This window comes from Pseudophryne corroboree, chromosome 7 (assembly GCF_028390025.1).
Source record: "Pseudophryne corroboree isolate aPseCor3 chromosome 7, aPseCor3.hap2, whole genome shotgun sequence".
In the NCBI taxonomy this organism is placed as follows: Eukaryota; Metazoa; Chordata; class Amphibia; order Anura; family Myobatrachidae; genus Pseudophryne; species Pseudophryne corroboree.
Window position 1 is genome coordinate 294,471,660 of NC_086450.1, and position 13,311 is coordinate 294,484,970.

General features: G+C 46.5%; 1 protein-coding gene across 1 annotated transcript in view; it reads right to left on the minus strand.

Moving 5' to 3' along the window:
• LOC134944139 (ectonucleotide pyrophosphatase/phosphodiesterase family member 7-like) overlaps nucleotides 1-13,311 on the minus strand; it is a 43,503-nt gene that overhangs the window by 21,133 nt on the left and 9,059 nt on the right. The window contains exon 2 of the mRNA XM_063932714.1: nucleotides 2,566-2,711. Coding sequence (XP_063788784.1) covers nucleotides 2,566-2,711 — 146 coding nt within the window. The remainder of the gene's footprint in view (nucleotides 1-2,565; nucleotides 2,712-13,311) is intronic.

A 13,311-nucleotide genomic window follows, 5' to 3' on the forward strand; every position in this document is an offset into this window, starting at 1 on the left:
TACCAACCTATTGTGCAGATTTATTATTATTATCACTTTCATTCTCATAATTTAGAAAATACATAATAACCCAATAACTGTCATTTTTTTTCCATTGGTCAGTTGAGTTTTAACAGCAGTAAGGTGAAAGGGAAAAACATATTAGGATCCGTAACATAGGGGCTAATTCAGACCTGATTGCTGCTGTGCGTTTTTGCACAGCAGTGATCAGGTCTGAACTGCGCATGCGCTGGCGCCGCAGTGCGCAGGTGCATGCCAGACAGCCGACGGCTGTCTTAGACCTGCGATCGCCTCTGTCTGACTGACAGGCAGAGGTGGTTGCTGGGCGGGAGGGGGTGGACCGGCGTCATTTGGCTGCCGTTTAGGGGGCGCGGTCCGGGCTACACAGGCGTGCCCGGATCATTGGTGGGGTGGGCCGCGGTGGCTGCGTGACATCACATGCAGCCGCTGCGACCTGGGCAGCGATGAGTAGCTCCCTGCCAGCGCGCAGGAGGTGCGCTGGCTGGGAACTACTCTTCAAGTACAAAAGCATCGCCGCTGTGCAATGCTTTTGTACTTGTGCAGGGAAGTGGGGACGCTGACATGCAGGGCAGACTAGCCCTGTTCTGGGCGTTCCCCCGCATGTCTGAAAACTGATCGCAATCAGGTCTGAATTAGGCCCATAGTCTGGATGAAACACGTAGGGCTTTCAGGGCCTGTCAGGACACTTTCCCATTCTGTTTTTTTTCCTGTGTGGACTACAATTGGGTGACATCTCTTCTTCCTGGCAGTGTGTGTTGGGCTTTGGGCTCAGTGCAACACTTATTGCTATTACTAATATGGACGGACAGCAATCAGCAGATTCACATCGATCAAGCAGCTACTAGATGATGCCTCTCCATGTCAGTGGATGGCACTCAGTTTGGGGGTTCCGCTTGGTGAACAATAACATTGAATTGGCATCTTAAACCCTGAAGTCCTAGGCAGATGCAAGCTCTTAGTAACAAACACTACAGAGCTATACAGTTTGGTAAAAATGTTGACAAACCAACATAAAACTCCCTTGAGTAATCTTCACCTATAGGATACAGGTTTAAATATTGTTGATATGTGTGAACCCTGTCTTATATTCTCTTTCTCCCTTTGTTTTTTTGGCACAGACCCCACCGGGACTTATTTTGCAGTTTACTGCTTGTGAAAAGTTTGTTCTCAACATATATCGACTCTAAGAATCTCCCAGTACTCGTTCTAAGGGCTCAAACATATTTAGTAAACATTAAAACATATAACAATAGCATTTTAGTTGCAGTCCAGCCAGCAACATCAACCACATGGTAGAAGCAGCAATAACTCCCATCTCTGTGGTAAATGTATCTTGCTGCAGTGCTGAACGTGCCAGAAACACATTGTGTGCAGATGCAGTTAACTTCACTGCAGTCAGAATATAATTTTATAGTATGTAAAAAACCATTTACTGTACCTTATATGCTACGAATATCACTAGATAAGACTGTGTACATAAGCAACACAGGGATGGAATCGGGATCCCTGCGCAGAGGTGCCAGCAGTCAAAATACCGAAAGCAGCATCCTGTCGTTCAGGAACCTGACAACTATTTGGTAAGTAAACTACCCCTAACCTCCCTAACCCTCCTTTACCTCAGCCTGATCCTAACCCTCCTTTACCTCAGCCTGACCCTAACCCTCCCCACCACAGCCTAAAGGGGGGTACTGACGGCGGGAGATGTGTGCTGAGCGTTCGTAACACAGACCGCTCAGCACACATCTCTCCCCGCGCTCAGCACAGCGCGATGTGCTGAGCGAGGGGACGGATGGACGGGGGGGCGCTCACTTCACACAGCGCTGAAGTGAGCGACCCACTAGATAGAGCCTGCATGCAGGCCAATCTAGCACCGGCGATAGCCCCGCGCATCGCTATCGCTGAGGGCATACACACGGCAGATTGCTTAGAGTTTAAACACGGATCTCTCCGTGTGTACCCCCCTTAACCCTAACCCTCCCTGGTGATGCCTAACCCTCCATGCAGTCTAACCCTAACTTCCTCCCGCACAGTCTAACCCTCCCCCCGCAGCCAAAATCTAACCCTTACCCCCCCCCCCCCACCCGCTCCACCACGGTTTACCAGTGCGGAGTCCCAGCAGACCTCGATCGGGATTCCAGCGTTCGGGATACCGGCGCTGGCATTTCAATCCATGTAGGGATGTCGGCATCGACATTCTGAGCAATGTTGAGATTCCGGCGTTGGTATTCCAACTGCTGGGATCCCGAACTCTGGGATCCTGACCGCATCCCCTTAACCATACTTTACTTGTTATGTATTCAATTTACTGTACCAGAAAACAAGTGTCTGTTTTTGACTTATTGTGGCAGTTTTTCTGTTATAAATGAAGTATTCAGAAACCCCATTGTACAAATCCTGTGTGTACCCCAGCAGCTCAATACATTTAAAACATTTTGATAATGGCTAACAAGGTACAACAAGCACACAGTTTCTGATTAAGGTATATTTTAATATTTGTATTTTGTATTTTAAGGTGTATTGTAATGGTATTGATTGTTATATCACCTGATTTTGAGCAGTGATCCACAAGGGTAATGGTCCGTTGTCCCACCATTCTGACATATTTTGCGTTGTCTTAAAAGAAACCTTCAGCTGAGTCTCTGGATTAAACATGAGATTATGGATGACGCCATGATCTTCAATCCAGCGACCTATAATTGACAAACAAAACTCATATAAAGATGCAGAGGGCAACTTTCAAAAGTAATAAAAAATCCAGCTAAGCAAGTTGGTTGCTAAACAGATTTACAGCAATAGAATATAATTAAATAGTATTATTTTTTTAAGGCTTGGAAATTACATTGCGATAGAATTTAATGTAATGGAAATGTGTAATTTGCTTTGAGGGAATTACCAATTATGAATCTCTTGAATAACAAATTCAACAAAAGAAATTATCTGCAGTCTGATCTGCAGATTTAATGTGGAAAATAAACTGTATGCGTCTGCCTGAAGTTATTTGGTAGCAGCAGGAAACTGAAATGAAAAGCCGAGACAGATATAAGATGAAATGTGGTCTGATTTGTTTTGATTGGGAAGAAATAGTTGTTGTTTTTTCAGCTGTTCTTCAGTATGATATATTAGCACTACACATTTAGGACCTGGTGCAGATGTGTACACTGGTTTCCGGACCATGGGGGTCATTCCAACCCATTTGCACGCTGCGGTTCATTGCAGCGGTGCGAACTGGTCGGAACTGCGCATGCGTGGTACCCGCAATGCGCACGCGCATCGTTGCCCAGCGACAGCCGTCGCGGGCAACGACAAGAAGAAAGTGATCACTAGCGCGATCGCAAGAAGATTGACAGTGGGGAGGCGTTCCAGGGCTGATACTCACCGTTTTCCGGGCGTGGAGATCAGAACACAGGCATGTCCAGGCGTTTGGAGGGCGGTTGTCTGACGTCAATTCCGGGACCTTCATTGCTGGATCAATCGCACAGGGTGAGTAACTGCAGGGCTAGTCTTGTTCTGCACAAAACTTTTTAGCATAGCAGGGTTGCACAAGCAATCGCAGCCCTGCTATGCTAAAATACACTCCCCCATAGGCGGCGTCTAGTTGATCGCACAAGCAGCAAAAAGTTGCTACGTGCGATCAACTCGGAATGACCCCCCCATGTGTAAGGAGCGCTACGCACACATGCATACTGTATGTTAAACTCTTCATTGATCCCTATGGTCAAAGTTTCCAAAACTCGGTCCTGAAAGCACCCTAACAGTCCAGGTTTTAAGGATAACCCTGTTGGGCACAGGTGCCTTAACTAGGACATCAGTCCATTTGATTTAACCATATGTGCTGGACTGTTAGGGTGCATTGAGGACCGAGTTTGGAAACCAATGCCTTGGGATCTGATTCAGAGGTGTACATAAATGCATTTGCAGCTGTGAATGTGTACTAGAGATGAGCGGGTTCGGTTCCTCGGAATCCGAACCCGCCCGAACTTCATTTTTTTTTACACGGGTCCGAGCGACTCGGATCTTCCCGCCTTGCTCGGTTAACCCGAGCGCGCCCGAACGTCATCATCCCGCTGTCGGATTCTCGCGAGGCTCGGATTCTATCGCGAGACTCGGATTCTATATAAGGAGCCGCGCGTCGCCGCCATTTTCACACGTGCATTGAGATTCATAGGGAGAGGACGTGGCTGGCGTCCTCTCCGTTTATAGAGAAGAGAGTGAGACAGTAGAGAGAGACACAGTAGTAATTTTGGGGAGCATTAGGAGGAGTACTAGACTAGTTACTTGCTGAAGTGATAGATAGTGTGACTGTATTATCTGACTTGTGGGGGAGACACTGACAGTGGGGAGCAGTTAGAGTCTGAGAGCAGGACTCAGGAGTACATATAACGTACAGTGCACACTTTTGCTGCCAGAGTGCCACACTGCCATTGTGACCACACTGACCACCAGTATAATATATATTGTGATTGTCTGCTTAGGAGTACTACTTGCAAGTTGCTGATAGTGTGACCAGTGACCTGACCACCAGTTTAATAATCACCACCAGTTTAATATATATATATATATATATATATATATATATATATATATATATATAAAATTGTATATAATATATATATAATATTGTATACCACCTGCCCGTGGTTTTTTTTTTTTTTCTTTCTTCTTTATACATACTACTATAGTAGCTTACTGTAGCAGTCTGCTGTGCTGCTGAGCTGACAGTGTCCAGCAGGTCCGTCATCAGTCATTACATAATAAATATATCTACCTGTCCGGCTGCAGTACTAGTGTGATATAATATATATTGATTTCATCTCATTATCATCCAGTCTATATTAGCAGCAGACACAGTACGGTAGTCCACGGCTGTAGCTACCTCTGTGTCGGCAGTCACTCGTCCATCCATAATTGTATACCACCTACCCGTGGTATTTTTTTTTCTTTCTTCTTTATACATACTACTATAGTAGCTTACTGTAGCAGTCTGCGGTGCTGCTGAGCTGACAGTGTCCAGCAGGTCCGTCATCAGTCATTACATAATAAATATATATACCTGTCCGGCTGCAGTACTAGTGTGATATAATATATATTGATTTCATCTCATTATCATCCAGTCTATATTAGCAGCAGACACAGTACGGTAGTCCACGGCTGTAGCTGCCTCTGTGTCGGAAGTCGCTCGTCCATCCATAATTGTATACCACCTACCCGTGTTTTTTTTTTTCTTTCTTCTTTATACATACTACTATAGTAGCTTACTGTAGCAGTCTGCGGTGCTGCTGAGCTGACAGTGTCCAGCAGGTCCGTCATCAGTCATTACATAATAAATATATCTACCTGTCCGGCTGCAGTACTAGTGTGATATAATATATATTGATTTCATCTCATTATCATCCAGTCTATATTAGCAGCAGACACAGTACGGTAGTCCACGGCTGTAGCTACCTCTGTGTCGGCAGTCGCTCGTCCATCCATAAGTATACTAGTATCCATCCATCTCCATTGTTTACCTGAGGTGCCTTTTAGTTGTGCCTATTAAAATATGGAGAACAAAAATGTTGAGGTTCCAAAATTAGGGAAAGATCAAGATCCACTTCCACCTCGTGCTGAAGCTGCTGCCACTAGTCATGGCCGAGACGATGAAATGCCAGCAACGTCGTCTGCCAAGGCCGATGCCCAATGTCATAGTACAGAGCATGTAAAATCCAAAACACCAAATATCAGTAAAAAAAGGACTCCAAAATCTAAAATAAAATTGTCGGAGGAGAAGCGTAAACTTGCCAATATGCCATTTACCACACGGAGTGGCAAGGAACGGCTGAGGCCCTGGCCTATGTTCATGGCTAGTGGTTCAGCTTCACATGAGGATGGAAGCACTCAGCCTCTCGCTAGAAAAATGAAAAGACTCAAGCTGGCAAAAGCAGTAGCACCGCAAAGAACTGTGCGTTCTTCGAAATCCCAAATCCACAAGGAGAGTCCAATTGTGTCGGTTGCGATGCCTGACCTTCCCAACACTGGACGTGAAGAGCATGCGCCTTCCACCATTTGCACGCCCCCTGCAAGTGCTGGAAGGAGCACCCGCAGTCCAGTTCCTGATAGTCAGATTGAAGATGTCAGTGTTGAAGTACACAAGGATGAGGAGGATATGGGTGTTGCTGGCGCTGGGGAGGAAATTGACAAGGAGGATTCTGATGGTGAGGTGGTTTGTTTAAGTCAGGCACCCGGGGAGACACCTGTTGTCCGTGGGAGGAATATGGCCGTTGACATGCCTGGTGAAAATACCAAAAAAATCAGCTCTTCGGTGTGGAAGTATTTCAACAGAAATGCGGACAACATTTGTCAAGCCGTGTGTTGCCTTTGTCAAGCTGTAATAAGTAGGGGTAAGGACGTTAACCACCTCGGAACATCCTCCCTTATACGTCACCTGCAGCGCATTCATAATAAGTCAGTGACAAGTTCAAAAACTTTGGGCGACAGCGGAAGCAGTCCACTGACCAGTAAATCCCTTCCTCTTGTAACCAAGCTCACGCAAACCACCCCACCAACTCCCTCAGTGTCAATTTCCTCCTTCCCCAGGAATGCCAATAGTCCTGCAGGCCATGTCACTGGCAATTCTGACGATTCCTCTCCTGCCTGGGATTCCTCCGATGCATCCTTGCGTGTAACGCCTACTGCTGCTGGCGCTGCTGCTGTTGCTGCTGGGAGTCAATGGTCATCCCAGAGGGGAAATCGTAAGACCACTTTTACTACTTCCACCAAGCAATTGACTGTCCAACAGTCCTTTGCGAGGAAGATGAAATATCACAGCAGTCATCCTGCTGCAAAGCGGATAACTGAGGCCTTGGCATCCTGGGTGGTGAGAAACGTGGTTCCGGTATCCATCATTACTGCAGAGCCAACTAGAGACTTGTTGGAGGTACTGTGTCCCCGGTACCAAATACCATCTAGGTTCCATTTCTCTAGGCAGGCGATACCGAAAATGTACACAGACCTCAGAAAAAGAGTCACCAGTGTCCTAAAAAATGCAGCTGTACCCAATGTCCACTTAACCACGGACATGTGGACAAGTGGAGCAGGGCAGGGTCAGGACTATATGACTGTGACAGCCCACTGGGTAGATGTATGGACTCCCGCCGCAAGAACAGCAGCGGCGGCACCAGTAGCAGCATCTCGCAAACGCCAACTCTTTCCTAGGCAGGCTACGCTTTGTATCACCGGTTTCCAGAATATGCACACAGCTGAAAACCTCTTACGGCAACTGAGGAAGATCATCGCGGAATGGCTTACCCCAATTGGACTCTCCTGTGGATTTGTGGCATCGGACAACGCCAGCAATATTGTGTGTGCATTAAATCTGGGCAAATTCCAGCACGTCCCATGTTTTGCACATACCTTGAATTTGGTGGTGCAGAATTTTTTTAAAAACGACAGGGGCGTGCAAGAGATGCTGTCGGTGGCCAGAAGAATTGCGGGACACTTTCGGCGTACAGGCACCACGTACAGAAGACTGGAGCAACACCAAAAACGCCTGAACCTGCCCTGCCATCATCTGAAGCAAGAAGTGGTAACGAGGTGGAATTCAACCCTATATATGCTTCAGAGGTTGGAGGAGCAGCAAAAGGCCATTCAAGCCTATACAATTCAGCACGATATAGGAGGTGGAATGCACCTGTCTCAAGCGCAGTGGAGAATGATTTCAACGTTGTGCAAGGTTCTGCTGCCCTTTGAACTTGCCACACGTGAAGTCAGTTCAGACACTGCCAGCCTGAGTCAGGTCATTCCCCTCATCAGGCTTTTGCAGAAGAAGCTGGAGACATTGAAGGAGGAGCTAACACGGAGCGATTCCGCTAGGCATGTGGGACTTGTGGATGGAGCCCTTAATTCGCTTAACAAGGATTCACGGGTGGTCAATCTGTTGAAATCAGAGCACTACATTTTGGCCACTGTGCTCGATCCTAGATTTAAAACCTACCTTGGATCTCTCTTTCCGGCAGACACAAGTCTGCTGGGGTTCAAAGACCTGCTGGTGAGAAAATTGTCAAGTCAAGAGGAACGCGACCTGTCAACATCTCCTCCTTCACATTCTCCCACAACTGGGGGTGCGAGGAAACGGCTCAGAATTCCGAGCCCACCCGCTGGCGGTGATGCAGGGCAGTCTGGAGCGACTGCTGATGCTGACATCTGGTCCGGACTGAAGGACCTGACAACGATTACGGACATGTCGTCTACTGTCACTGCATATGATTCTCTCCCCATTGAAAGAATGGTGGAGGATTATATGAGTGACCGCATCCAAGTAGGCACGTCACACAGTCCGTACTTATACTGGCAGGAAAAAGAGGCAATTTGGAGGCCCTTGCACAAACTGGCTTTATTCTACCTAAGTTGCCCTCCCACAAGTGTGTACTCCGAAAGAGTGTTTAGTGCCGCCGCTCACCTTGTCAGCAATTGGCGTACGAGGTTACTTCCAGAAAATGTGGAGAAGATGATGTTCATTAAAATGAATTATAATCAATTCCTCCGTGGAGACATTGATCAGCAGCAATTGCCTCCACAAAGTACACAGGGAGCTGAGATGGTGGATTCCAGTGGGGACGAATTGATAATCTGTGAGGAGGGGGATGTACACGGTGATATATCGGAGGATGATGATGAGGTGGACATCTTGCCTCTGTAGAGCCAGTTTGTGCAAGGAGAGATTAATTGCTTTTTTTTTGGTGGGGGTCCAAACCAACCCGTCATTTCAGTCACAGTCGTGTGGCAGACCCTGTCACTGAAATGATGGGTTGGTTAAAGTGTGCATGTCCTGTTTATACAACATAAGGGTGGGTGGGAGGGCCTAAGGACAATTCCATCTTGCACCTCTTTTTTCTTTAATTTTTCTTTGCGTCATGTGCTGTTTGGGGAGTGTTTTTTGGAAGGGCCATCCTGCGTGACACTGCAGTGCCACTCCTAGATGGGCCAGGTGTTTGTGTCGGCCACTAGGGTCGCTTATCTTACTCACACAGCTACCTCATTGCGCCTCTTTTTTTCTTTGCGTCATGTGCTGTTTGGGGAGTGTTTTTTGGAAGGGCCATCCTGCGTGACACTGCAATGCCACTCCTAGATGGGCCCGGTGTTTGTGTCGGCCACTAGGGTCGCTTAGCTTACTCACACAGCTACCTCATTGCGCCACTTTTTTTCTTTGCGTCATGTGCTGTTTGGGGAGTGTTTTTTGGAAGGGCCATCCTGCGTGACACTGCAGTGCCACTCCTAGATGGGCCAGGTGTTTGTGTCGGCCACTAGGGTCGCTTATCTTACTCACACAGCTACCTCATTGCGCCTCTTTTTTTCTTTGCGTCATGTGCTGTTTGGGGAGTGTTTTTTGGAAGGGCCATCCTGCGTGACACTGCAGTGACACTCCTATATGGGCCCGGTGTTTGTGTCGGCCACTAGGGTCGCTTAGCTTACTCACACAGCTACCTCATTGCGCCTCTTTTTTTCTTTGCGTCATGTGCTGTTTGGGGAGTGTTTTTTGGAAGGGCCATCCTGCGTGACACTGCAGTACCACTCCTAGATGGGCCAGGTGTTTGTGTCGGCCACTAGGGTCGCTTATCTTACTCACACAGCTACCTCATTGCGCCTCTTTTTTTCTTTGCGTCATGTGCTGTTTGGGGAGTGTTTTTTGGAAGGGCCATCCTGCGTGACACTGCAATGCCACTCCTAGATGGGCCCGGTGTTTGTGTCGGCCACTAGGGTCGCTTAGCTTACTCACACAGCTACCTCATTGCGCCACTTTTTTTCTTTGCGTCATGTGCTGTTTGGGGAGTGTTTTTTGGAAGGGCCATCCTGCGTGACACTGCAGTGCCACTCCTAGATGGGCCAGGTGTTTGTGTCGGCCACTAGGGTCGCTTATCTTGCTCACACAGCTACCTCATTGCGCCTCTTTTTTTCTTTGCGTCATGTGCTGTTTGGGGAGTGTTTTTTGGAAGGGCCATCCTGCGTGACACTGCAGTGACACTCCTATATGGGCCCGGTGTTTGTGTCGGCCACTAGGGTCGCTTAGCTTACTCACACAGCTACCTCATTGCGCCTCTTTTTTTCTTTGCGTCATGTGCTGTTTGGGGAGTGTTTTTTGGAAGGGCCATCCTGCGTGACACTGCAGTGCCACTCCTAGATGGGCCCGGTGTTTGTGTCGGCCACTAGGGTCGCTTATCTTACTCACACAGCTACCTCATTGCGCCTCTTTTTTTCTTTGCGTCATGTGCTGTTTGGGGAGTGTTTTTTGGAAGGGCCATCCTGCGTGACACTGCAGTGCCACTCCTAGATGGGCCAGGTGTTTGTGTCGGCCACTAGGGTCGCTTATCTTACTCACACAGCTACCTCATTGCGCCTCTTTTTTTCTTTGCGTCATGTGCTGTTTGGGGAGTGTTTTTTGGAAGGGCCATCCTGCGTGACACTGCAGTGCCACTCCTAGATGGGCCAGGTGTTTGTGTCGGCCACTAGGGTCGCTTATCTTACTCACACAGCTACCTCATTGCGCCTCTTTTTTTCTTTGCGTCATGTGCTGTTTGGGGAGTGTTTTTTGGAAGGGCCATCCTGCGTGACACTGCAGTGCCACTCCTAGATGGGCCAGGTGTTTGTGTCGGCCACTAGGGTCGCTTAGCTTAGTCATCCAGCGACCTCGGTGCAAATTTTAGGACTAAAAATAATATTGTGAGGTGTGAGGTATTCAGAATAGACTGAAAATGAGTGGAAATTATGGTTTTTGAGGTTAATAATACTTTGGGATCAAAATGACCCCCAAATTCTATGATTTAAGCAGTTTTTTAGTGTTTTTTGAAAAAAACACCCGAATCCAAAACACACCCGAATCCGACAAAAAAAATTCGGTGAGGTTTTGCCAAAACGCGGTCGAACCCAAAACACGGCCGCGGAACCGAACCCAAAACACAAAATCCGAAAAATTTCAAGTGCACATCTCTAATGTGTACGCAGCAGCTGTACAATAATATGCAAATGTTGCTGTCATTTGGATTTGTATTAAGATGTCCACTGGCGTCCTTGTAATTCCCAGCAGCTGCATACAAAGCCGCATCATCTGACACTGATCAGTGGATTGCCAAAGTTCTGAGTAGCCCTACAGACGCGCAGCATGGCTGCAGGACGCATGGCTATGGTCACATGAAGTAAAACGTAAAAGATGTAACTGAATACGGAATCGAAGTTGTAGCCTCAAACACACCCCAAAAATGACCACAACATGCCTGCATTTTTGCTGCTACTCCCTGTTACCTCCCTCAAATGGTTCCTGACTGTCAATCTCTTTGAGAATGAATCCTCTCTGCAACTGCTGCCACAGGACAATTGCAGCACAGTGCAATACAGACGCATGCACAGACTGCTGATAATCACTCAACTGCAAAAAACTTGGGTTTGCCTTCTTCTCTGAATCAGGCCCTTAGTCTGTTCTTGCAATGAAATCTTCGTAAACTACGCTACTGGCTCATGTCCGTATGACAAAGTTCTCATAACAGCGTCCTAGGTTATTGCGACGGTTCTCTTAGTGTGCCTTGCTATCAGTTTTGCTGATTCCTTCATTACAACATACTCCACAGCTCTCAACAACATACAGTATCTTAGGAAAAAGAGCAGAGAAGAGAGCATCTGGCATCTCAGACATTCATATTAAATAATGTTTCACATGCATAGATGTATAAAAATGTACTCCAGGTTTTGTCATTGGAAATCTTCATTTTACTGTACTGTGTTTATGCTTCTAATCTAAACAAGACTAAGAGGAATATATTACTATAATAGTTTTTCTGCCTGTGGTTTCCAATACAACTAAAGCTGGTCATACAGATCCTGCCACTAAACTAGACTGAACAATATAGGCTAATCCATCCAATAAACTGGATCATGCAGGAAACTATTGATGTGGGAGGTCGGCCACTATCTGTTGATTGTATTTTTCAACATACAGTAGTTGGACAGCCCAGAAAGAGGGCGCCGCGGCGCCCTGTGCTGCCCCTACCCTCTGTGGCACTCAAGTACTAATAACTAATTGACCCAAGAGGCAGGAGGGTAGGCCTCTGATTTGTATTACTAGCATGCTGCTCAGAGCATCTCAAAGATGCTCCAAGTGGCAGAACAGCTCCCAAAGCACTAGGGGAGAAGACATAGCATCTCTCCCCACACAATGTGGGATCCATAAGCCAGAGCTGGGCATGGTCTACAGCCAACTAGAGGTACAGTTGGTACCCCCCCCCCCAGACCCACCCACCCTGTGAGGCAGGTGTGGCCGCACACCCCTCTTACAGCCCTGTAGCTGGAAACTGCTGCACTGATTGCATCTTTCCATGCCAGGTTTGTGGGCAGACAGAGCAGCCAGCATAATACTGTAGATAGCTTTTATAGGCTGTCCAAACCAACCAATGTAATGTGGTAGCATTAGAAGATTGAGATGTTAAACATTTTTCTACCTATGCTTTGCAGTGCTCTCCCACTTCAACATTCTCTGTAGTTCAAATGGCACCCATTATATCATATTGAATTTGAGAATAACAGCATAAGGGACAGACAATACCTACAAGACAATGCTGCATGACCACATTCCTTTCTGTTGTCTTGATTACCTCCAGGGCTATGTTGAGAGCTAGGCAATCTTTTCGTAGTATATATAACTATTTCACATTTAGGGGGACATTTACTAAGAAGTGATAAGACCAGAGAAGTGAGCCAGTGGAGAAGTAACCATAACAACCAATCAGCACTGAAGTAACATCTATAATTTGCATACTATAAATTATACAGAGCTGCTGATTGGTTGATGGGGATACTTCTCCACTGACTCACTTCTCCACTCTTATCAGTGCTTAGTAAATGTCCCCCAAGGTTTCAAATTAATCATCTATATTTTCTATATTAGTTAAGAAGGATGACTGTGAATTTTAGATCTTATTTTGCACAGGAAAATAATACAGAGTGCAACACATTTTAATCTGTGCAAAAATCACCTAATTGTCTGCCTTCCACATGTCTGCATTTCTACATTTTAGCTCTTGGAAATACCCCAGAAATAAATCATTTGTTAGTCCAGCTGAAAATGCCAGTGTAAAATTCATTTCAGTGTCCTGCGTACTATCACTTTAATTGCCCCCTTCATTAATGCTAACCATTATGTTAATACAAGTTGTTAATCTTGTATATTTATGGAGTAAGCCTCAGTTAACTCTAGAGGTGTGAGGGCATTGTAACTGCAATTATTACATGTGTTAATGTACTATAGTACAATTTTTTTTTTTTTAATAT